At 39.4% G+C, this 23,121-nt stretch overlaps 1 protein-coding gene across 1 annotated transcript; it reads left to right on the top strand.

Annotated features, from left to right (window-relative positions):
- The first annotated feature begins 5,147 nt into the window (after positions 1-5,147).
- LOC113758052 (uncharacterized mitochondrial protein AtMg00860-like) lies at positions 5,148-7,039 on the top strand. The gene is made up of 2 exons (XM_027301081.1): positions 5,148-5,250; positions 6,699-7,039. Exons 1-2 carry the CDS (start codon positions 5,148-5,150, stop codon positions 7,037-7,039), a joined length of 444 nt encoding a protein of 147 aa, XP_027156882.1.
- Positions 7,040-23,121: the final 16,082 nt, after the last annotated feature.

Raw genomic sequence — 23,121 nt, 5'->3', positions numbered from 1 at the left:
TAAAAATGAAAAAATATGCATAAAGTGTAATGTAATCATACAAACATGATCTAGCGAGGGAGGTCCCTAAGGGTCTAGCGTTGGACTAGCCCTTAACTAACGTTCTCTCACAAGCATTGGACTTGTAAGAGCTCGAAGGGAAGACCATGACTAGCATTGGACTAGCCACGGTAACGTACATTCCATCCACATAATCAGATATAATATTAAAGCAAATAGGCATACAAAAGCACATAGTTTCACATAGCACGTATCACATAAGCATGCTTATCTAGATGCAAAAACCTAAGGAAAGCAATTAAACACATAGGCATATAGGCACACGCAAACATATAGCACACAAGCCCTATCTATTACACTTGGGGAGGTCCTACTACAATCTAAGGGGAAAAAGAAATAAATAAATAAAATAATAACCTAACTATTACAACCTTGGCATTAAATTGCCTTTCAAATAATCAAATTGAACTAAAATAAATATGCAAAGCCAATAAATAAATAAATGAAATAAATAAATAAAAAACATTCAAGAGGCATACAATCAAACATGTAAAGTCACATAGGGCACGTAGAGTCAAATAAAGTAAGAATAAGGGATAGAGTGTACCTCCCTTGAGTTGATGCCCTAATGGGGTGAGATTACTTATTTACCCTCCAAAATAAAAGAAAAAGGTCAAGGCATCACTTTAATTAACAAACCACAGAAGATAAAAGTGAACATGAAATTGAATCAATTAAATCATGTAAACAACCCACATTTAGGAAGTTAGAAGAAGAAGGGACTTAATTGCAACAAATTAACAAAATTTAGGGGCTGAAATTAAAGAAAAAATAAGGCTTAGGGGCCTATTTACAATTAAATTAAGGACTCAATTGAAAAAACATTGAAAGTTTGTAGGGCCGTGGTGAAATTAAAGAGAAGTACAGGGACTGATCTGCAAAATTTGTTTCTCTGGCTTCTTAATGGATCAAACCACTGGGCTATTTTATTTATTTGTTTGGGCCAAAAATCACTTGGCCCAATCGGAAGTCCAAGGAAACCAAGCGGGCTAGCCCATCATTTTCACTAATCTAACTCATACACAGTTAAGGGCCTCAAGCTTTCAAGCCCAAATCATAAACCCAGGAGAAGCAAACCAAAATCCATTAGTCCAACCCAACTAAGTATTATTACCCAAAACCTAAACCATACTACTAAACCCAACAAGATGGACAAATAACTAAAATTATCAAGCCACAATTATGATTTAAATCCCAGAATTAATTTATCCAAAAAAAATCACATAAAATAGGCAAACATAGGATTAAGCTCAAGAAAGGCAAAAATGAATTCGATTTTTCCAAATTTTGGGGCCACGGTGAACAAGGAGAAGACTTGAGGGGTTCATATGCAACAAAAACAGGGACCTAATTGAAGGAATTACAACAGTTTTGGGGGGCAAATTATGAAGTTCTAAACTTTTGGGGTTATATCACAACGGAAAACAAAAATGGATGGACTGAGATTGCATTTTTAGACCAACGGTCTTCTTCTCCGATAGAACAGACATCAATCCACCATTTCTGTCTTACTTACAACCAGAGCAATACCCAAAAAACCAGTTTTAATTCTAGCCCTTCCCAATCAACACGACAATCACACAAACTTCTTCTCAAACCATTTCAATTCGAATTTATTCAACCGAAAACATGAGAAACAGAAAAATGGAGGCCAGCAATGCATCAAAATTTCTCAAACGTGAGGAAACAGATTGGCCGACTTAGCCGGTTTCTTCACACACGAAAATGCAACAGAACATCTTTCAACAAGAATTTTCGGCTAGACATTTCATCGAACAGATTGAGGGCATTAGAAGTTTCACCAATTCTTTGATATATTGGAACTATAATCGGCCCAAAATTGGTCAGTAATAAAAATTTCAGTCCACTTAATCCCATAAGAGCACGTACAATCAAAAAAAAATGACAGACAATCAATCAAGAAAGTCGCAACAACCGATTCACAGAAACATGCTCGGGGTTGGGATTTTCAGCATTTGTGCCTGAAAGGCAAACCGAAATTCGAAGGGAGAATTGGCTTACAGTGCTTTCTTGGCGACAATTTGCAGGCGATGGTGATGGATTGACGGTGAGGTGGTAGTGGATTTCGGTGGGCAGCAGCTGCTTCAATTTCTTCTATATCCGTCGAATTTCCTTTTGCTACTGGTTTTTCTTTCCCTTAGTTTTTCTCTGCCCAAACTCCTCCTCCTCCGTAACTTCCTTTTCTTCCTCCTTGTTTTCTTTTTTTTTTCTAGATTTTTCTCTTGTTCGCTCAATCGCTCTTGCTCTCTCGCGTTTAACTCCGAAGTCCGCCCCTTTGTTTTTTCTTGCTCTGTTTTTTACGTTCTTTTCGTTTTGCTCTGTTTCATTCTTTCAAATTTTTCCTTCACTTTGCCGAAGCCTTTTCCCTCTGGCTTTTCTTCTCTGTTTTTGTTCGCCAAAGCCTCCTTTCCAATTTTCAGATTTTCTCCTTTATTCCGCTATTCTTTTTTCAATTCTTCCTGTTCGCCGCCCCTCTTTCTCCCCTCTGTTTTTCCTTTTGCTCTTAAGCTTTTCGCGGCCTTGCTCCTCTGCTATTCTCCGCCGCCCTCTGTTTCTTTTTTTTCTCTTCTCTTTTCTTTAGGCCGAAGCCTTCCCCTCTAATCTTTCTTTGCTTCTCTTTTCCTAGCCTCCGATGAAGCACCCCTTTTTTTCCTGAAGCCCCCTCTATTTTCCTTCAAGCTCTCTCAGCTCTCTGTTTTTCGTTAGCCTCTTTCGTAGCCCCCCCCAAAACCTAGCCGCCTTCTTTTTTGTTTTCCTGCCCTTTTTAGCTCCCCTTCCTTTCCTTTTTCATCCGCTTGGCCTTTTTTTTTTTACTTTCAGCCGGCCATCCCCTCTTTTTCTTTTTTGATTTTCCTTTCCCCAAAAATTTCCAAACCTACCAAGTGTCTAGACACCTAATCTTTTGGGTGTTGTGTTGTGTGTTGTCCAAAGCACAAAAGGGACACTTGTCCTAATGCATGCCCCCCCACTTGCCATTTTATTCTTTTTTTTTCTTTTTTCTTTTTTTTTTCCTTTTTCCTTTTTCCTTTTCTAAAATTTAGTGTAAAATGCTCTTAAATCGATTAAAATAAAATGAGAGACACGAAACATAAACAAAATAAAATAAAACAAAATAAAATAAAATAAAAACCTAAAATTGAATCAAATAAGTTTAAAATTAAATTAATTAAATGAATAAACTTTAAAATCAAAAATTTGGTGTCTACACAAATCAGTAGTAGTTCCAGTCAAACTAACCAATTACAGAAGCTGATTATCAGTTTCGGACAGAAACAGGGCAGCAGGGGTATTTCGGTCTTTTCACAGGTTACATTGCTCCAATTGGACTGAAATTTTGTAGACAACTATAAAACATCATTCTCTACAACTTTCATGTTTTACACTAAGGCCAATTCGGCCTCTAACTAGGAGAAACAGTACCGGGCAGAATGAGAAAAAATGGAAACCCTAATCTGGAATTTTCCGCACAAAGTGGAAATTTTCCGCAATTCGCTACAATTTATGCACTATGGCTTCATTCTAGACTATTTCCAACCATCATCCATGGCTAACCAATAATAAACATATAAAAACAGAAAAATCCTCAATAAATAGGAAAATTAGACAACTCAACCTTAACTTAAGAAATAACCCACAAAATGACATGCTTCACCACTAAAACCCGTAATTGATCACTATTACCATGAGAAGGAAGATATCTAGACAACTCACCTTTGCAACTCCAAGAAGCAAGATAACTAGAGCTTGTTCTTCACAAATGGCTCCACTAAAAGCCTTAAACTAGCTTATCAACTCACTTTTGTGGAGGAATTTGGAATTTAAACGGTAGGTTTGCAAGATTCAAGCAAGAAAGGAAGGAAAATTGAAGAAGCTTTCTCTCTTCTTTTCTCCTCAAGAATTCGGCCAAGATGCTAGAGAAATAAGATGATTTTTGGGTCAAAATTGATTTATTAGTAAAGGTGAGAAATAGTAGTCAAAGTCTAAGCTCAACTAGGAAAGTGACACCTAGCACCTTTAGGGTTTTAAACTTATCCTTTTGTCTCTCCAAGATTAACCAGCTAAGCAACCTCGAATTATCTCTTACCACCTAGTAAATTAATTCCGGTATACAACACGTAACCTAATTGGTCGAATTCGTCACACTTAACGCCACTAGTGGGTCCCACGTCCAATATACACTTTATTTCTCATGAAATAACTTATATTAGAAAAATGATTTAAAAACTATATTTACTTATAAAAATCTCAAAAATCAACATAATAGGGTTTAATAAAAAAAATGCATGCAAGAAAAATAAAATAAAATATTTTGAAATAAAGAAAAATTACGGGTCCTCACACCGACCTTCTGGAACGTTTGGCTAACCAACCAAGTCATGGAACTGTAAACCAACTCGTAAACCCTGAGGGTGGGGAGGATAGATCTCTAGAGTGCTTCCAGAGGTTTTTCCCACCTAAATTCTCGGGAGGGTCCGATCTAGAAATGGTTGAGGAATGGTTAGAAAGAATTACTGATATTTTTGCTGCTCTAAATTACAGGGCGGAGAGGCAAGTGGCCTTTGCCGTGTTTCAGTTCGAGGGAGCTGTCCGATCCTGGTGGAACATGATAAGGGCCAAGTGGGATAGAGAACAGACTCCTAGGACTTGGCTAAACTTTACTGGCGAGTTTAATGCTAAATTCCTCCCTCCGCTAATCCAAGAGAAAAGGGAAGATTTCTTCAAGTGCAAACAAGGATTGTTAAGTGTCACGGAGTACGGGACACTATTCACCAAGTTGTCAAAGTTCGCTCCTGAATCGGTGGCGACCGAACAAAGGAGGATAAGGAGGTTTATTCAAGGTTTAAATGTGAAAATACAAGAAGGTCTAGCACGGTCCAAATCTCCAGTTTCAGTGATGCAATTGAAAGGGCTTAGAGAATTGAAAGTGCTAAGGCTCGAGGGCTTTTAATGTAAGAAAAAGGAATGCTCCTAGTCGTAGCCGTGGTCCAGTGAGCGCGAATGCTTCACCTCCCAAGTTTGGGAGAGGAATGAGTGGAGTGAATACCTTAGGAGTACCAAGAGGAACGATGACGAGAGGAGCTACGTCAAGAGGGGCATTTTCTAGAGGGACATCAAGTGGAAGGGGACAGTCAAGGAATGTCCCACAAGGAAGCCAAGTATCAACTCCTGGTATGCATTATAACTATTGTGGAAAGACTAATCATACGGAGGATTGTTGTTGGAAAAAAGAAGGGAAATGCTTGAAGTGTGGGAGTAGTGATCATCAGCTGGCTACGTGTCCTAAGGCTCAAGAGAGAAGTGGAGTTCGTTAGATGGACAAGCCAACCCCCAGTCAGGCTAGTACAATGGGGAATCGACAGAGAGTTCCAGTTAGGATTTATGCCCTGAATCATCAGCAAGTTCCCAATCCAACGAAGGTTGTCGAAGGTACTATCCCTATTTTTCATCGTTTAGTTAAAGTCTTGGTTGACCTTGGTGCTTCGCATTCATTTGTGAGTTCTATTTTTATGTGTGGGGTAGATATAAAATCGGCTAAATTACCTTATGACCTAGAGGTTAGAACACCTATGGGAAACCAAAATCTAATTACAAATCAGGTGTATAGAAACTATGAAATCTGGATTGGAGAAAGGAAGTTATTGGTAGATCTAATGAGTTTGGACATCAAAGGGTACGATGTTATTATAGGGATGGATTGTTTAACCCGATATCATGCTAACTTGAACTGTAAGACGAAAATTGAGGAATTTTGGTTTCCGAGGGAAGCAATGTTAAGATTGGATATAAAGGGAAGATTAGCTTCGTCTGCCCTCATTTCGGGACTTCAGGTTAGAAAGTTAATAAGTAAGGGAGTTTAAGGTTATTTGGCTTTTCTAATAAACCCTCCAAATGATAAAATGAAGTTGGAAGATGTGCCAATAGTGAGAGATTATCCCGATGTTTTTCTGAGGAGTTAGAATCCTTACCTCCCGAGCGAGAGGTGGAGTTTAAAATTGATTTAGTGCCAAGGACAGCTCCCATTTCTAAAATCCCGTATCGGATGGCCCCTGCGGAAGTTAAGGAGTTAAAGATTCAACTATAAGATTTGTTGGAGCGGGGATTCGTAAGGGAAAGCGATTCACCTTGGGGAGCGCCCGTGTTATTTGTCAAGAAAAAGAATGAGAGTTTGAGATTGTGCATAGACTACCGAGTGCTGAATAATGTGACAATAAAAAACAAGTATCTTTTATTGCTTATTAATGAACTGTTTGATCAGTTGCAAGGGTTGATAGTATTTTCTAAGTTAGACCTTAGGCAAGGGTATTATTAGTTAAGAATTATGAAGGAAAATGCACCGAGAACTGCTTTTAACTCTAGATATGAGCACTTTGAGTTTGTGGTGATGCCCTTCGGATTGAGTAATGCTCCTGCCGCATTCATGGAGTTAATGCAGCGAGTCTTTAAGCCATATTTGAATCAGTTTGTAGTGGTATTTATAGATGACATTTTGGTGTATTGTAAGACCCAAGAAGATTATGCCCGACACTTGAAGATAGTGCTACAAACCCTTAGAGAGCACCAATTGTATGCTAAGTTTACTTAGTGTGAATTCTGGTTGGCGGAAGTGTTCTTTTTAGGGCATAAGATTTCTAAGAATGAGATTTCTGTAGACCTAACTAAGGTTGATGCCGTTACTCAATGGAAACAACCAGAGACCCCTATGGAGATTAGAAGTTTCTTGGGTTTAACGGGATATTACTGTCGGTTTATTAAGGACTTTTCAAGAATTGTTGGGCTACTGACTAATCTGACCAAAAAGCATGGCAAATTTATGTGGAATCCTAAGTGTGAAGTTAGTTTTCAAGAGTTGAAGAAGCGTTTGACAATGGCCCCGATATTGACATTACCTAATGAGAAGGAAAGATTTATGGTTTATTTAGATGCCTCTAAGGAAGGATTGAGTTACGTTTTGATGTAAAGTGGGAAAGTTATTGCTTATGCCTCTCGAAAATAAAATCGCATGAACAGAATTACCCAACTCATGATTTGGAGTTAGCCGCAGTCATTTTCACGTTGAAGGAGAAATTATTTATATGGGATGACATTTGAGATTTTTACGGACCATAAGAATTTTAAATATCTACTTTCTCAAAAGGAGTTGAATTTGAGACAGAGGCGATGGGTAGAATTTCTTGAGAATTACGACTGCACTATTAATTATCACCCTGGGAAGGTTAATGTAGTAGCGGATGAGTTAAGTCGAAAAGCTCTAGTGGCAAGGTTAATGGTTAGAGAGTGAAGTATGTTGGAGAAGGTGAACAAGTGGAATCCCAGCCTAGAGGGACAAAAGGTTGTATTTGAAAAATTGACATTAAAGTCTCCATTGTTAGAACGCATTAAAGAGGCACAAAAGAAGGATGATATGGTGCAGAAATGGTTAGAAAAATCACAAAAAGAGGGAACCCAAGATTTTAAAGTAGGGACTGAAGGAGTACTGAGGTTTCGAGATCGAATTTTGGTGCCTGGTGATGAAGGAATAAGAAGGGAAATATTAGAGAAAATGCACCGATCTAAGTATACAATACACCCTGAGAGTAATAAGATGTACCAAGATTTAAAAAAGTTGTATTGGTGGGATGGCTTGAAAAAGGAAGTGGCTAGATTTGTTCAAACATGTCTTGTCTGCCATTAAGTTAAAGCTGAACATCAGAAACCTTCGGGACTTTTACCACCTCTAGAAATACCCGAGTGGAAGTGGCAACATATTACCATGGATTTCGTGACAGGGTTGCCAAGGAGTCAAAAGGGGCATGATACGGTTTGGGTGGTAGTAGATTGGCTTACTAAGACTGCACATTTTCTGCTAATGAATATGAAATACCCTTTGGAGAAACTAGCAAAACTTTATATGGATGAAATTGTAAGATTACATGGAATTACTGTAAGTATCGTTTCCGATAGGGATCCAAGATTTGTTTCCCGATTTTTGGCAAAAATTTCAAGAGACTTTGGGGACCAAATTAAACTTGAGTACAGCATATCATCCCCAAATGGATGGACAGTCGGAGAGGATACTCTAGACTTTGGAGAATATGTTAAGATCATGTATAATGAAATTCGGAAGAAATTGGAGTCACCATATGACATTGGTTGAGTTTGCGCATAATAAGAGTTATCATGCTTCAATTCAAATGGCACCTTACGAAGCACTTTATGGAAGAAATGTCGATCGCCGACCCATTGGGATGAAGCAGGAGAGAGAAAGATTTTGGATCCGACCTCTATACCCTGGGTTGAGAAAGCATATGAGAAAGTAAAAATAGTCTGAGAACAACTTCAAACCGCCCAGAGTAGACAAAAGAATTATGCGGATAATAGGAGAAAAGATTTGGAATTCGAAGTGGGGAATAAAGTCTTCTTGAGAGTTAAACCCATGAAAGGATGAGTGATATCAAAGAAAGGGAAGAAATTAAAACCAAGGTATATTGGACCTTTTGAAATTCTCTGACGAATTGGGAAAATGGCATATCAGTTGGATTTGCCTGCTAGTATGTCTAAGATCCATAACGTTTTCCGCGTCTCTATACTCAAGAAGTATCATCCGGATCCAACTCATGTGATACAGTTGGAAGATATTGAAGTAGATGAGTCGCTTTTGTATGAAGAACATCCTGTGAAGGTTCTGGATCGAGAGGTAAAGGACTTGAGAAATAAGAAAATTTCTTTGGTTAATTTCCTTTGGAGAAATCATGATGTCGAGGAAGCGACTTGGGAGACAGAAGAGGAGATGCAGAAAAAGTATCTTGAGTTGTTCATTTAGAAAGGTGAGAATTTTGAAGACAAAATTCTTTTAAGAGAGGAAGGATGTGAGGGCTCAAAAATTTTTACTATTTTTGAAAGGTAAATAATAATGATGAAACATTTATATTATGTGATTTTTCCAAATTTTTTGTAATCTCATCTATTAAAATGTCATTTTACAACTTAGTTGAATTTTTATTATTAATTGTCCCGATATCGTTAGGCTAGTATTAAGTGTGAAACTTTGGTGTGGTGACATGGAATTTAGTCTTAAGATGAAATTTAGAGCATGTAGAGACTTTAAAGAAATAGAAAAACGATAGGATAATGTTGGTTGGGGAAATTTTAGTTAAGGATAAGATGTCGCACGAGAATGCGACACATAAGCAAGTAGGTGAGGTGGTCCTCCTACCACGCTTTAAAGAAAGAAACTAGATTTGAGAGTTCATTTTTCTTTCTTCCTTCTTGAGCCACCCGAAATTTAGGGAGAGAGAAAGAGACTTGAGAGCTCTCCATTTCCTTCTCCATCTTGCTCTTAAAGATCACTTGGAAAACTATTAACCACCATATTTTTCTTCTCCTTCTTCTTCTTTTCTTGATTGAGCCAAGAGAGAGAGAGAGTTCGAGAAAGAGAGAGAGAATTCGGGGGAGAGAGAGACCAAGGAGGGACACCATCCATCTTACTTCTTGAAGAGTTATGGAAGAAATCACCAAGCAACCTAGAAGATCTTTGACCTTTCTTGAGAAAACTTGAAGGGGTGAAACTTGGAAGGAAGTTTTGAGATTGAATCACACTAGATTTAGTTAGATCTTGAGGTAAGAACCGAAAATCACCCTTAATCTTTAATTTCTAGCCATGACAATGTTAGATTTACTTGATTTAAGTAAGATCTATGGTAGATCTATTAAATTTCTTGAATTTATACCACTAGATGTTCTAGTAGTTAAAATACTAGCATAGCTCTTGAATTATTGGTTGTATTTACTTGAAAATTTTTCATTGATAACCAAGGGCAAATGATTGATGAAACCCTTAGGGATTTGAGTGAGCTTTTGTTGGTTAAATGGTTGTTTTGTTGGTGAAATTTTTGAGAAATTTTTGGATGAGCTAGCCGAATGAAGAGGGTTAATTTTCAACCTTCATTTTTGACATTTTTGTGTTCTTTTCACTAAATTTTCGGTCAAATGACTTGGTATTATGTTAATCTATGTTATATGTTGAATTGGAGTTGAAAGTTAGGAACTTTAACAGTTAAAAGTCATTTTTATTTCACTATTTTGGGTTAAAAACTATCCGGGCAGCAATGGTGAATTAGAGACTGTTTTGCCCTTGATTTTGTGTTTTCACGCGTCGAATTTTGGGAAAAACTATTCTAAATACATATTATTTTCATAACTCGAGCTTACGTGTCGAGTTCAAGCAAATTTGGTTTAGTTTCGCGAATTGTTGGGGCGAAACTTATTGTCTCTTTTTACGTGTTTATAGGTGTGATTGACGAACTGTGATACCGATCCTAACTTGGATTCTGAGCTTTGATTTATTGGTGAGTTTCTATGCATGTTATCTGTTTTGAATTTGTAAATGTGACATAGATGTGAACTTGATGTTGTGACTGAGATGACTAGTATTTTGAATTGTTGAAGTGTTGTGATGTCGCTTGGGTTGTTATCCCATCGACAATAAGTGATTGAGTGTGCATGTTAATTCTTGAGAATTCTTGAATCCTATAAGTAAGTCTGTCGATTCGAACCAGCCATAGGACTTGGTCGAGGAGATTTGACGAGCCATAGGAGAGTGTTTTATATTCCCTGGACTTGGCGTTTAGACTTATCCTTTTTGAAGTGAAAACTATGGTATGCTCTAACAATACCCATTTTAAGTGTTTTGGATTTTAGGCCTGGTGGGGAGAGTCGTTGGAAGGAGAATGAAGTAAGTGGAGTTCTACATTGTGATAAAACTTGAAAGTCGACAGAGTGTCGACTACGTGAAATAAGATCAAGATTCGTGGAAATTGGTTCCTAAGAGCTACCCGTATCCTACCTTTGAGAACCCAAAAATTTTCGCATTTTCTCAGCATTATTTTATTCCTTTGCCTACATTTTATACTTTCCTTGGAAATATTAAACTTTCTATGCATTTTTACAAGCAAGTACAGTTTTAAATTCATTTTCCTAGTATGAGTTAGTATACGTTAAATTTGAAACGCATTATCAATGTGAGGACCTGTAAAATTCCTTATATTTTGCTTAAAAATACCCTTTTATTTGGAAATTATTACTTTATAATGGCCCTACTACCCAATCACCCCACAATAAGTGCAAATGAATATAGAATTAAGGGTTTTTCCTTTTCGTTTTCAAGTTAGTGTGAATTAGGATTTTTACGCCTATCCGTGGTGTGACTATCCGGTACGGAGTGTGGATCAAATTTGGTGATTAAGAGTGAGTTTTAGATGATATTAAGTGTGTGATTAGAAGTGGTAATAATAAGGTAGTGAATTATAAGTTAAAACCCTAGTATACGCGATTTAAGGAAAAACGGGTTGAACCGACGGGTACCGTTCACTACCGATTGAACACCCCACTTGACTACCACTTTCTTATCATAAAATATCCTTGATATTAGTGCAAAATATCAGCCCTTATACCAGCTCAAGTCAGCCGAAATTGTAGACCAAAATAAGGGAGAAAAGAAAAAAAAATTGACTACCAATCAACTTGTGACACTTGTCAATTTTGACCCAAATCAATTCCTATCCTTTTAACCTTCTTGAAGCTTCAATTGCACTTTATTTCAGCCTCCATTTCTGCCATATGAACCATGAGAAAGAGAGGGAAAAGCCAAGAGAAAGAAACCATAATCCATTGTGACAGCCCCACCTCACCCTAAGGCGAACCAAAGGGTTCGGCGGACTGTCTGCCCAGCTCTCGCCAGGACTACGGAGTCGATTCACACAAACCCAACATAGTACGCGCGATAGGACCCAAAGAAAATGAACAATTGGAAACTACTAAGGTGAGAACATGCCTACCAAACCATAGAATCATAGTCTCAACAGATTACATTTAATAGACAAGGTTAAACACTTATACATATTTTTACATTGAAGTCTTGAACAAATTAACATACAGTGCGATCCGAGGTACTCATATTACACAAAATACAATTAGGGTTTCGTTTTCAAAAGAGTTTAACAACATGACATATATACTAGCTTACCCTTTTCTTCCAAAATCGTGATTTCCAAGTTTGTCCCCTGTATGGAAAACAAAGGCAACAGAAAGGGGTGAGTTTACGCTCAATGAGGTACCAAACATATAGGGGTAAAATCATGGCCTTTCACGTTTAATCAATCAGATACATATACCAGATATAAAGGAAAGCATTTAGACACAGTGATTCAAAGGGAAAAGTATACAAGTGGCTCTCAGGAGCCAGATTTTCATTTGCAGTACTTGATCCGAACCCGTTGACTCTCCGTCAATGTAAATAGAACCAACATATCCGTAGACCCCATTTTACACCAATTTCCGTCCACCAAACATACCCCTACCGGGCCCGAACTCCATTCAGGAACAGTAATGGTAATACTCGAGTATACCGGAATCAAGAGTCTCAATACCCAATTCCCAAAACAGACTACCGTGGTTCGTTATCTAATCGACCAGACCCTTGCCGGCCCGACTTGAGCAACTAGCCACAGGTGTTGAGTTCAGAGGTCACAGAAAGGTCGTTGGATACCAGCATCCAAACGACATCCGAATAGACTCAGATACAGTTAACAGATTATACAAAGTAAATAGGCATATGGACAGACAAGAGAACGAGTGTGATAAAGTACACTCTCGTCTCAAACAGAATAAATAGATAGTGCAGTCATTTAAATCGCAGATTGCAGGGGCAGAAACCAAGTTAAGCAGCAAATGAGGGGAGTGGTACACTCACCGGTTCAAGTACAGATACTTCAAAAGTTTTCACTTCAAACTGGTTTTAATCGCCAAGAAACCCTAAAATCATCAAAGTAAACCAATTGAAGGTTTAACATCCAAAATCGAGTAAACGGAATGCACAAATGAGGCTCGACTACATGTCGTACGTCTTTTCAGGTTAAGTACTAGTACAAAAGAATAAAATATGACTTTTGAGCAAAAGATAACAGTTGGTCCTAGGGTTACAAACAACCCCCAAAACTCTTCATTTGTACTAAGATCAACTCAATTGAAGGAATCGCGTAGCCCTAAAATTTTGGGCAACATGCCCTCTGTATTTACCTATTTTCCCAGCCACTTATGGCTTCATTATTTTTCTCAATCAATCCCAAAGTCATACGCAATATAATTTCATCACAACAGCCGTTCAATAGGCTCAAAGTCATTCAAGTACAAGATTTAGTTAGGAAAATGACCGGAAATGAGCTTTAAGCTAGGAAACCAAAAAGGCAGATTCACCGCTACTTAGCGTATCGGACATAACCGAAACTATGCTTATTGGATTGAAGTACAAGTTATACCATTTCGAAACTAAGACAGAGGGATATATCTTTGATGAAGACTACTTAGTCCAGTTCTCATCCTAACTAGGTCAAATTTACCAAAACAACCCCAGATTTTCCAGTTCGGAGCTCACTGTGAAATTCAACTAGCTATCCCGATTCATTCAAGCATATCTCAGCACACACAACTCCGATTCAGGTAATTCCAAAGCCATTTGAAAGCTAAGATACAAGGCTACAATTCCTAAGAAGACATCCACAACCAAATCAGTAGTATTCCCGGTCAAACTAACCAATTACAGAAGCTGATTATCAGTTTCGGATAGAAACAGGGCAGCAGGAGTATTTCTGTATTTTCACAGGCTACGTTGCTCCGATTTGGCTGAAATTTTGTAGAAAACTATAAAACATCATTCTATACAATTTTCATGTTTTACACTAAGGCCAATTTGGCCTCTAACTAGGAGAAAAAGTACCAGCAAGAATGGAGAAAAATGGAAACCCTAATCTGGAATTTTCCGCACAAAGTGGAAATTTTCCGCAATTCGCTACAATTTACGTACTATAGCTTCATTCTAGACCATTCCCAACCATAATCCATGGCCAACCAATATTAAACATATAAAAACAGAAAAATCATGAATAAATAGAAAAATTTACCAATCTCAACCAAAAGTCATGGAATTGCCCACAAAATCACCTCTTAGACTACTACAAGCCACTAATTACACATCATTAAGAAGAAAAGAGAGGTTCCTTAGCTACTCACCTTATCAACTCAAGAAAGGAGACAACTTAGCACCTTGGTTTTCCAAACCACTTCACTAACAACCTCACAATCACTAAACTAAGGGTTTTTATGGAGGAAATCCAAGTTTAATCGGTTGAACTAAGAGATTGAACAAGATTGGAGGCAAGAAAAATTGAGAGTTTTCTCTTCTTTTCTCTTGAAGATGGCCGGCCAAAGAAGCTTGCAAATGAAGATGATTTTGGTCAATTTTTGTATTAATTGTTAAAGTGGTGAATAGTAGTCAAATGCAAGATTGAATCTCCAAGTGACATTTGTCACTCTCATTAATGCATGGCTATCCTTTTGTTTCTCCAACTCTCATCCATTGGGTAACCTCTAATTATCTCTTAACACCTGCTAAAATAAACCCGGTATCCAAAACTTAACCTAATTGGCCGAATTTTACCGAACTTACAGCACTAGTGAGTCCCACATCCGGTATACGCTCTTAATTTCTCAAAAACTAACTGATACTAGAAAAATCATTTAAAAACTATATTTACTCATAAAAATTATCTAGAAAATTTTCCTAATAAAGAAAATACAGAAAAGCACGCAATTAAAAAGAATAAAACCTAGAAAATAAGAAAATTACGGGTTCTCACACTCTCTCCCCCTTAAAGAAATTTCGTCCTCGAAATTTTCTTATCGACGGAATCTTTCAAAATCTAAAGTACCCAACGGATCGTACCTTCTACGTCCTCAGACGAGTCAGGGACCTGATGGTGCTCTAAAGAATATACCTGAGCCGGTACCTTCAATCCAGTCCCTTCCTTTTCCGACTGTCCAGGGTTAGTCTTAGTTGGTTGCGGGGTCCCTTTTCCTTTTCGCAATCGAATTGGGCAGTCAGCAATCCGATGATCGGCACTTCCGCAGCACAGACATTTTCCCTCTTTTTTCCAACAATTTACCTCCGTATGATTTGGCCCTCCGCAATATCCACAAGGACCACAAGTAGCAGAGACCGGTCCCCCCTGAGAGACATCGCGCGACACCCCCGGTTTTCGTACTCCCCGTTTCCCTTTCCAATCTTAGGGGGCGTACTTGTACCTTCTGGCTCAGAGCTACTCCCAGGAAAGCCCCTTTCTTGGCTTGGAAGTTTTTCACCTGCAGCCTAGCATTCTCTACTCGTTGCACCTTCTCTACGGCATCGCTGAAGGCGTTAATTTGGGCTACGGCTAGATCTTTCTGGATCTCCACGTTCAGACCCTGGACGAATCGCCGTATTCCTCGTTGCTCAGTCACGATGAGTTCGGGTGCGAATTTGGATAGCCGAGTGAATTGGCTCTCATACTCGGCCACTGTCTGGGTCCCTTGACAAAGCCGGACAAATTCATCCTCCTGAGTTGCGTATAACCGTCTTATTCTTCTTTTGGGGATTCGTTTGTGCGCTATATTGGGTTTGTAAGATTCGACTCCGTAGTTCTGGCGAGAGCTGGGCAGGCGGTCCGCCGAACCCTTTGGTTCGCCTTAGGGTGAGGTGGGGCTGTCACAGTCGGTCATTCGGTTAATGGCAATAGCCACTTGTTCCCCAACCTCGCCTCTAGATCCATAATTTGGTCGGCGCCCGACTCTCGGTCGCCTTCCACGTTATGAGATTGTCTAGCTCCTCGCCCTCGACCTCTTCTACCTTCCATCGGTCTTATAGAGGGCAAACGTTTTAAAATAAATATAAAGATAAAGTATTAGCAAGTCTGTGACAGCCCCACCTCCCCCTAAGGCGAACCAAAGGGTTCGGCGGACCGCCTGCCCAGCTCTCGCCGGGACTACGGATCCGGAATGAGCGTAAACCCTACCAACCACTCAAAAGAACTTCGAGAAGATAACATTCACTGTCTGAAACCCAAACAAGCACAACAACTTTAGATAACCCTAGAAAAGAACATTTCCAAACCAAATCAACTTAGGAACATGGTTAAACACTTTTAGATACACATGGTTGCAAATTTACAATTCAAAAGGGAATTGTTTGGTTAAAATACATTTAAAGTTTTCCAACCATCGAGGAGCTATACAAAAGAATACTAAAACTAGCTCAACTCATGCTTCAAACATCATAGTCTTCAAAAGGTGATTTCCTGTAAGGAAAACAAGGATAACGAAACGGGGTGAGCTAGAAGCTCAATGAGGTACCAAAAATATAACAGTAGAAATCATGAGAAAACATTTATAGGACACATATCCGCATCAAGTAAAAGAAATGAATGAATATCACAATTTCAAGGATACAGGTGGCTCTCAAGAGCCAAATCCCCGTTGCAATACTTGATCCAGCCTTGTTGACCCTCCGTCAATGTTCAAATAAAGGAACCAGTCCAGTAGATCACCACTTTAACGCCAAAATTCCGTTCACCAAACATACCCCTTACCGGGCCCGAACGCCAAACAGGAACAGGAATGGTAATACTCGAGTATACCGGAATCAAGAGTCTCAATACCTAAAGATTCCCCCAGGAACAGGCACCCATGGATTGTCAATTATCTCGATCAAGCCCTCGCTGGCTCGATTTAATTAACTCCCCATGAGGTTGAGCTCAGGTTTAACAGGAAGGTCGTTGGATACTCTTCCAAACGACATCATAACAAGTGCAAGTAACAAGTTCAAGTACATGACAAGTACAAGTAATAGATTCCAGTTTGTTCAATACAGGCAAGAGAACAAGTGTGATAAAGTACACCCTCATCTCAAACAAGATAAACAGTCAGGAAAGACATTCAACCAGCAATTTGCAAGTACAGGAAACCAGTTTAGCAATAATTCAGGGGAGTGGTACACTCACCTGATCAAACAAGGATAATTTCAAAAGTTTCCTTCCCAAGTGTGGCTTTACTCGCCGGCACCTCCTAGAACAATCAAGGCAAACACTTAAGACTGGACTCCAAAACCTAATAAGTGGAATTCGCAAGTAAAACTCGATTACAAGTCAGGTGCCTATCCAAATGAACCATTAATGTAAAGCGAAGAGGTGACTTTGGAGTGAAAAGATAACGATTAGTCCTAAAGGCATGAACAACCTCAAAACCCTACCTACAATGACTGACCAACTTCAAATTTGAAGTAGAAAATGAAAGTAAGATCGATACTAGGAAAACAGGATTTTCCAGTTTCGTGCAACCCTATATGAAAAATCATATCTCAAGTTTTGTAAGTCCAAAATTAGTAAAAGTTATACCGTTGGAAAATACATTCAAAGGGCTATAACTTTCCAGAAAACACCCTCATAAGATTCAGAACGCAAGTCAGTCAAATTCAAGCCTCAAGTTGCTGCTTTATCCAGTGAAAGACAGAACAGGTACAATATTTCAGTCAAATTTGAAAAATCACCATAAATGGTACAGACATAAACAGGGTCTGAAATTTATACAGTTTGTAACCCTATGAATCTAGTTTAAAACGCAGCAAACGGAACTCAATTCTGACATTCCTACATCAAGATATAGCAAATTTCCCGAGACTGTGCAGAAGCTCCGCGAAAATTTTGACAGCATTTCCCTTGTCTTTCTTTACTTTCCAACCAAACCTCAACACCCACAAATCACAAGCTATCAAACACCTTTAATTAGAGCCACAATAAGGCTCGAATACGAGTCATAAATCAAATCCACATATCACTAGAGTAAATCATATGGAACGTATAAGGGCAAAATCAAACTAGGACATATGCGGAAAGGAAGTTTGGGTTGGGAAACAAAAGGCAGATTTGCTGTTGCTTAGCAGAATTAACACAACCGAAGCTATCCTTGTCGGATTGAGGTGTAATTTACACCATTTTGAAACTAAGAGAAAGGGCTACAATGTTGAAGAAGGCCACTCAGTCCAGTTTGCAATGTATTTAGGTCAAATTTACCAAAACAACCCCAGATTTTCCAGTTCGCAGTTCAACTAGCAGTCCTGATTCATTCAATCATATCTCAGCACATACAACTCCAATTCAAGTGATTCCAAAGCCATATGAACGGTACGATACCAAGCTATAAATGTTAAGAAGACATAAACAACTAAATCAGTAGTATTCCCAGTCAAATTAACCAATTACCAAAGCTGAATTTCAGTTTCGGACAGAAACAGGACAGCAGGGATATTTCAGTCTTTTCAAAGGCTACGTTGCTCCGATTGGGCTGAGATTTTGTAGCCAACTATAAAACATCATCCTCTACAACTTTTATGTTTTGTGCTAAGGCCAATTCGGCCTCTAACTAGGTGTAATAGTACCGGTCAGAATTGGAAAAAAAAGAAACCCTAATCTGGAATTCATGCATTCAAGTGTTAATCTTCCACAAAACAACATCTAAAACAACTAAAAACCACTAATAAGCAATTAATTGAAGTAAAGAGGATGTTCTTGGCAAAATACCTTAAAACCACAAGAAAGGTAGGAGCTTAATCTTTCCTCCTCCAAAACAACTCCACCAACACCTTTAACCTTCCCTAATGATCACTTGTATGGTGTAGTTTGTGATTTGGTTGATTGAAACTCAAGATTTGGACAAGAAATTGAAGTGAAAGATGAAGAACTCTCTTGGTTTCTCTCTCACTAATTTCAGCCAAAGGAGACAAGAAAATGAATGAATTTTGGTCAAAAATCTGATTTTAGTAAAGTTACCAATCTTGGTCAAAAGTCCAACTTCTAATAGCATAGTGACACTTGGCCCCTCTTAGGGTTTTAAGCTTATCCTTTTTTCTAACAAGGGTAATTTATCTAGCTAACTTCCAATTGTCTCCTAGCACCTTGTAAAATAATAATACTTAGCACAAAAATCACTTAATCAACAAAATTTTATCGCACTAGCGGGTCCCACGTCCATAACGCACTTCAAATTTAACCCGAACTAACTTATACTAGAAAAATGGTTGGAAAAACTATATTCACTTATAAAGTGTCCAGAAAATTAATGTAGTAAAATAAAATAAGTAAAATGCATGAAAAGGAATAGAATTAAATGGTATAAATTAAGAAAAAATTTTACGGGCTCTCACACTCTCTCCCCCTTAAAGAAATTTCGTCCTCGAAATTTTCCTTTTTAATGGGATCCATCAAATCTAAAGTAACCAATGACCTGTACCTTCTACGTCCTCAGAAGAAACGAGGGCCTCAGCTAAGATAACCCCGTCCGGTCTCTCACGTCACTTACTATCCAAACTAGATGTCCATTGACCTCTTGTACTCATTCTAACCAGACAAAGCCTGTTCATGTTCCCAAAATGCAAATCTCAAATACTTAACCCCGCCTCAACTCTGGAGTACTCGGACACAAGAATCCGAAATAAGACAATTCACGTCTCGAGCTGGCAAGTCCCAAGAGTAAACTATCTACAATCGAAATTCCTCCCTGACGTACCTATCAATGTTCCTCAAATATCACACGAAACATTTAAGGCCTATAACGTTCACAATTCATAGCTTATGCTCGAACGAGCACTTAATCCTTCATAACTATTCACCACTCAGTCCAGGCTCACTCCGCGCAGAGACCACGCAAAACAGGCTCTGATACCACCTGTGACAGCCCCACCTCCCCCTAAGGCGAACCAAAGGGTTCGGCGGACCGCCTGCCCAGCTCTCGCCGGGACTCAGTCGATCAACTCCACCAACGTGCTTGGCACGGGCTGGTTGTATAGTGATTTGAGAACCTCTGTATATTTGACGGTTGTACTTCTTCTTGAGATATTATTGTATATACGTTTTGTTTTAAGTTGGATCGTGGTTAGATGTTCTTATGGTTGCTTGAAGTGATCGACTGAGTCCCGGCGAGAGCTGGGCAGGCAGTCCGCCGAACCCTTTGGTTCGCCTTAGGGGAAAGTGGGGCTGTTACAGTTGGTATCAGAGCCTGCTTCGCGTGGTCTCTGCGCGGAGTGAGCCTGGACTGAGTGGTGAATAGGTATGAAGGATTAAGTGCTCGTTCGAGCATAAGCTATGAGTTGTGAACGTTATAGGCCTTAAATTTTCCTGTGGAATCTGAGGACCATAGATAGGTACGTCTGGGAGGAATTCCGATTGTAGATGGTTTACTCTTGGGACTGGCCAGCTCGAGAGGTGAATTATCTTATTTCGGATTCTCGTACCCGAGTACTCCAGAGTTGGGGTAGTGCTAAGTATTTGAGACTTGTATTGTGGGAACATGAACAGGCTTTGTTCGACTGGAATGAGTACAAGAGGTTAAGGGATATCTGGTGTGAATAGTAAGTGACGTGAGGGACCGGACGGGGTTACCTTAGCTAAGACTGGGACGACACATCACCTCCTCGTTTGATTCGCCTATATATTCTTATTACATGACGTTAATTGGTGTATTTGAGCATATGAATGTTTGCCTGACTTGATATGTACTTGTGTATTTGGTCATCTATTTTGTGATATGTGGAGTGTTAAGTGCCTATATGTTTACTTGTGTACTTGGTGCCTCAATTTTGGTTACTTTTGAGTCACCTTATTGCATTTATTCATTAAACTACTTTTGGAAAAAAAAAAAAAAAGAGGGAAGGAAAAATATGGACGGGAGACGTAGTCAGGGACGTGGGAGGCCGTGGAACTAAACGGACCCCAGAACCTAGAGCAGAAAGGGAAACGTCCGCTGAACAAGAACAAGGACCGAGAGTTGCAACCGGAGACCAAATGGCGACGGCAATGCAACAAATGACGGATATCTTGGCAAGATTAGTAGATCAACAAAATCAAATACCCGTAAATCAACCCAGGAACCCTGAGACGGGTGAGGATAAGGCTCTGGAGCGGTTTCAGAAGTTTGCACCTCCAAAATTCGCTGGAGGGCCTAATCCGGATATCGCTGAACAGTGGCTAGAGGCCATGGTGAATATATTCACAGCTTTGAATTACACTGAACAGAGGCAGGTGAACTTCGCAGTGTTTCAATTTGAGGGACCGGCCCGGGCATGGTGGAACGTAATTAGAACAAAGTGGGAAAGAGAACAGACTGTTTGGACATGGGCGAATTTTGTAAGAGAATTTAACGAGAAATACCTCCCACCCTTAGTTCAAGAAAGGAGGGAGGACGAATTTATTGGACTACGCCAGGGGACCTTAAGTGTGGCTGAATACGAAACGAAATTCACCAAACTATCCAAGTTTGCTTCAGAATTAGTAGCCACAGAACCGAGAAGAGTGAGACGGTTTATACAGGGACTAAATTTGGACATCCAAGAGGCGTTGGCAGCAGCGCAAGTGAATACATTTACGGAGGCCCTTGAGAAGGCTCAACGAGTCGAGAATGCAAAGGCACAAGTAAAAGCCTCCCAAACACGGAAAAGAAGTGTAGCTGGTAGTATGAGTGAGGAACCAAGTGAATCTATAGTCCCTTCCAAAATGCAGAAAACAAATTTTTTGTCCTACCCACCATGGACAATAGGGGCGGTAGATAAAAGGTCTTCTAAAGGGAGCCAAATCGAACCTGAGGAAATTTCTCAAGAAAGCCAAAAGATGGCTTCTCACCTGACTTGTGGCTATTGCGGAAAAGCCAATCATACCGAGAACGATTGTTGGCGGAAAGGGCGGAAGTGCTTGATTTGTGGGAGTGGTGAGCACCAAGTTAGCAACTGTCCGAGGAGACAGTCACACAGAGGTAGTATTCCGCAACTGGAGGGAGCTAAAACAAAACAAGCAAATGAAAGAGGGAACCGAACTAGTGGGCCAGTAAAAGCTTATGCGTTAGGCACCCAAACAGTTCCGGACTCGTCTGAGGCAAATGAAAGTAAAAATTTTGAGGACGAAATTTCTTTAAGGGGGAGAGAGTGTGAGGACCCGTACTTTTCTTAATTGCACGTTTTCTGCATTTTCTTTAATAGAAAATTTTTCTAGATCAATTTTATGAGTAAATATAGTTTTTAAATGATTTTTCTAGTATCGGTTAGTTTTTGAGAAATTAAGAGCGTATATCGGACGTGGGACCCGCTAGTGTGGAAAATTCGGAAAAATTCGGCCAGTTCGGTTAAGTTTTGGATATTGGGTTTAGTTTACCGGGTGTTATGAGATATTTAGAGGTTGCCAAGTGGATTGGTGTAAGAGAGACAAAAAGTTAGGCAAGCAATTAATGAAGAGGACATGTGTCACTTGAGGATTTATTCTTACCTTTTTGACCTTTTGACCACTATTCATGCCTTTACCACTTAAACCAAAATTGACCCAAAATTCTTCTTATTTTGAAGCTCTTGGCCGAATTTCTTGCTAGGAACAAAGGAAAGAAAACTCTCTCAATTTTCAAGCTCCAATCTTGCCCAATCTTTCAATTCAACCGTTTAATCTTCAACTTTTTCCATAGAACTTCTTAGTTTGGTGATATTGAGGTTGGCTGTGGAGTTGTTTGGAAGAAATTGGTGCTAAGTTGCTTACTGTTGACCTTGGTCGATCAATCCTTGGTTTTGATGATTAACAAACCAAAATGTAGATTTGGGCTAATGTTTTTATGTGAGCAATTTGTTAGAACAGATTCTTGTGGCACAAAAGAAGAAGCAAAAACAGGGCACTCATGTGGGACGTCCGAAAGGATGAAGAACATCAGGAAGGATATTCTGTCGGACGCTCGTGAGGAAGCATCAGACGTCCGGATGGATCGGACACACTCTTCGGACGCACATCGATCGTGTCGGACGTCCTAAAAATTCCACGAAGATTTGATAACTCTCTGGACGACGTTCGGACGCAGGGTTCGGACGTCCGACAGGTGGTTTGGACGCAGGGTTCGGACGTCCGACAGGTGGTTCGAACGTCCGACAGGCCAACGGCTAGTTTTGACAGCATTTAATATTTGACCGTTGGAGAGCCTTTTGGAGCCATTTCTCACCTTCTATAAACACCCCAAAGCACAAGAAGACACAAGACTTTTGCCAACACAAAATACAAGCTTACAAGTGAGATTTTTGAGTAGAAAGATTCTCTGTTGGTTGTATAAGGGGTTGGGAAAGTTGGGTTGTGAGGTTGCTCAAGTGAAGGTTACTCTCTAGGAGGAGTAAAATCTTGGTGA

The sequence above is a fragment of the Coffea eugenioides genome, unplaced genomic scaffold (genome assembly GCF_003713205.1).
Source record: "Coffea eugenioides isolate CCC68of unplaced genomic scaffold, Ceug_1.0 ScVebR1_3592;HRSCAF=4877, whole genome shotgun sequence".
NCBI classification, from domain to species: domain Eukaryota; kingdom Viridiplantae; phylum Streptophyta; class Magnoliopsida; order Gentianales; family Rubiaceae; genus Coffea; species Coffea eugenioides.
Note: the sequence above shows the minus strand (reverse complement) of the source record. Positions and strands in the feature narration are given on the sequence as shown.